Source organism: Solanum stenotomum, chromosome 8, assembly GCF_019186545.1.
Source record: "Solanum stenotomum isolate F172 chromosome 8, ASM1918654v1, whole genome shotgun sequence".
Taxonomy (NCBI): Eukaryota; Viridiplantae; Streptophyta; class Magnoliopsida; order Solanales; family Solanaceae; genus Solanum; species Solanum stenotomum.
In genome coordinates, this window is record NC_064289.1 from 29,059,468 (window position 1) to 29,062,900 (window position 3,433).

Consider the following 3,433-nt stretch of genomic DNA (forward strand, 5'->3'; position numbering starts at 1 on the left):
TACCTTGGTTTGCAGCTACGAAGGTTTCTTCAAGAACCCTAGAAGGAATTTTTAGGCTGCTCTTGAAAGAAACGAGAGAGACAGCGGAAGTGAATTGTGAATTTACTATGTTAAAATGAGTGAAAAGATCAGCTTATATTGGGTTTATATGGAGCCTTCTTGACCATAGAAAAAATAATCCTCTAGAACCTCCCTTTTTTGGTCCATTTTCAGCCACTAATTGATCAAGTAGGTGGTGCACCTGCTTATGTACATCAAGCAGCTCAAAAGGTCAAACTAGGTGATGCACCTACTAGCTTTCACTTAGGCTCAAATAAATTGGGCCTTGCCAGATTTGGCTGATGGGCTTTCATTTCATTTTATTTTATTTTACATAGTTTTGGCCTCAAGTGAGTCCATTAGCATAAGCCCATATATGATCCATAAACCTTGGCCTTTTTAACACATCCATATAGCTCAAGTAGGTGATGCACCTACTTAGTTCTTTGGACTTGTCAATAAGTCAAAGTAGGTGACGCACCTACTAGCTTTGTTAAGTCAAGCAAGCAGCTCATCTATTTTAATCCATTTTCTAACTATTAATCTCTTTTTATTTAACTTAGCACTTAACTTTCAACTTTAAGTTCAATTACCACTTTACCATCTCGAGTTTAAATACTTTTGTTGGAGTTATAACTTGCAGTACACATGCTGCAACGTGCAAGGCATCACATCACCTTCTGAGCTAGTTTAAACCAACGCTAATCATATAAGAAACACGGTCCCTCACCTATGCTATAAGGCTATGTCAAGTATCACAAGAACAGAACCCGCATATGCATAATACGAGCTGTTATATCTTTCCCCCCTTAAAACATTCATCCTCGAATGTTAGCATGGTTATCTAGCCCAAACAATTTGAAGACTAAGTTAGTACTACTATTAATCACATTGAAGATATAGACTTATACTTACTTGTTAACGCGTCAATTCAACATTTTAATCTGTCTCATTTGTTTAGAAGAGATGAGGATACTTCAATTTCATTGCTTCTTTCGCTTCCGATGTAACTTCTTCTACTTGTTGGTTCCTCCATAATACTTTTACAGAAGCTACTTCTTTATTTCTTAATTTCCTAACTTGTCGATCCAAAATAGCAATGGGTACTTCTTCATAAGTGAGATCTCTTATAACCTGTACATCTTCAATAGGAGTAACACGAGATGGGTCACCTACACATTTTCGAAGCATTGAGACATGAAACACCGGATGAACGGTTGAAAGCTCTTGAGGTAGGTCTAACTCATACGCAACTTGGCCAATTCCTCAGATAATCTTATATGGCACTATGTAGTGTGCACTCAACTTACCCTTTTTACCAAACCTTATTACCCCTTTCATCGGTGACACCTTCAAGAACACCCAATCCTCTATGGAAAATTCTAGTCCTCTCTTTCTAACATCCGCATCTGATTTATGTCGACTTTGAGCTATTTCTAGCCGCTGCTGTATCACTTTAACTTTTTCCATAGCTTGATGAACAAGGTATGGCCCAAATAAGGCAGTTTCACCTGTTTTGAACCAGCCAATCGGGGATCTACATTTTCTACCATATAAGGCTTCATAAGGTGCCATTTTAATACTTGAATGGTAGCTATTTTTATAAGTGAATTCAATAAGCGGTAGATGCTCATCCCAGCTACCCTTGAAGTCTAATACACAAGCTCACAACATATCCTCAAGTGTTTGAATTGTACGCTCTGCCTGACCATCTGTTTGGGGGTGCAAGGTTGTACTTAAATTCACTTGTGTTCCCAAACTCTTCTGAAATGACTTCTAAAAATTTGCAGTAAATTGAGCTTCTTTATCAGATATTATAGAGATTGGCACTCCATGTAGTCGAACTATCTCTTTAATATACAACCTTGCATACTCTTCAGTTGTATAAGTAGTCTTAACCGACAAAAAGTGTGTTGATTTGGTGAGTATATCAACTATTACCCATATGGAATCAAACTTCCGAAATTAGTGAGGCAAATCAGTGACAAAATCCATGTTGATCATGTCCCACTTCTACATTGGAAGTTCTATACACTGCATATAACCTCTGGGCTTTTGGTGCTCTACTTTTACTTGTTGACGATTTGGACATTGAGCCACGAATTCCACAGTGTTCTTCATCATGTCCCCTCACCAATACATATCTTTCAACTCATGACACATTTTAGTTGACCCCAGATGGACATAATATCTCGAATGATGTGCTTCCATCATAATCATGTTTTTTAATTCATCTACATTAGGTACACACAATCTATTTTGACATCGAAGTACTCCCTCTTGCGTAAGCTCAAATACCTTTGTCATACCCTGTTGTACATTCTCCTTAAGCTTTAATAGAATAGGATCAATGTACTGCTTCTCTTTCACTTCTACTACTAACGAGGTTTCTACCGCATTTTGCACAATAACCCCTTCACCTGGAGATTCAAGAAGGCAAACCCCCAAGCTAGCTAGTTGCATAGATCCTTAGTTATTCCTTGTCTTTCCATAGACTCCCCATAAGTACTTGCCATTATTTTACGACTTAACGCATCAGCTACTACATTTGCTTTCCCAGGATGATACAAGATATCAATGTCATAATCTTTTAATAGGTCCAGCCATCTTCGCTGCCTTAGATTTAGGTCCTTTTGCTTAAAGATATATTGCAAACTCTTATGATTAGTGTATATGTCAACATGAACTCCATACAAGTAGTGGCGCCATATCTTAAAAGCAAACATAACTGCTGCTAGCTCTAGATCATGGGTTGGATAATTTTTCTCATGTAGCCGTAGCTGCCTTGAGCCATAAGCTATTACATTACCATGTTGTATCAATACACAACCTAAGCCCACTCCCGAAGCATCACAATATATTGGATAGCCTTCCGTGCCTTCTGGAACTACCAATACAGGTGTAGAAGTTAATTTATTCTTCAGCTCTTGGAAGCTTCTTGCACATGTATCACTCCATTAAAGCTTGGTTTCTTTGTACATTAGCTTTGTTAAGGGTGAAGCAATGGAAGAGAATCTTTCAATGAACCTTCTGTAGTAACATGCCAATCCAAGAAAACTACGGATCTCTATAGGCGTTGTAGGTCTTGGCCAGTTTTTCACGGCTTCTACCTTCTGGTTATCAAGCCTTATTCCTTCATCGAATACAACATGACCCAAGAATGCCACAGATTTCAACCAGAACTCACATTTAGAGAACTTTGCATACAATTTACGATCACAAAGAATTTGTAAAACCTGTCGCAAATGATTAACATGGTCATCTTCTGATCTTGAATACACCAAAATGTCATCTATGAATGCTATCACGAACACATCTAGAAATGGCTTGAACACCCTATTCATCAAATCCATAAATCCTGCTGGTGCATTTGTTAGCCCGAATGACATGACTA

At 38.1% G+C, this 3,433-nt stretch overlaps 1 protein-coding gene across 1 annotated transcript; it reads right to left on the reverse strand.

Moving 5' to 3' along the window:
- Positions 1-996: 996 nt before the first annotated feature.
- On the reverse strand, positions 997-1,614 carry LOC125873686 (uncharacterized). Its single transcript, XM_049554561.1, has 2 exons — positions 1,350-1,614; positions 997-1,211 (listed from the first exon to the last, which is right to left on the reverse strand). The coding sequence occupies exons 1-2, from the start codon at positions 1,612-1,614 to the stop codon at positions 997-999; spliced, it is 480 nt and encodes a 159-aa protein (XP_049410518.1).
- Between the last annotated feature and the right edge of the window lie 1,819 nt (positions 1,615-3,433).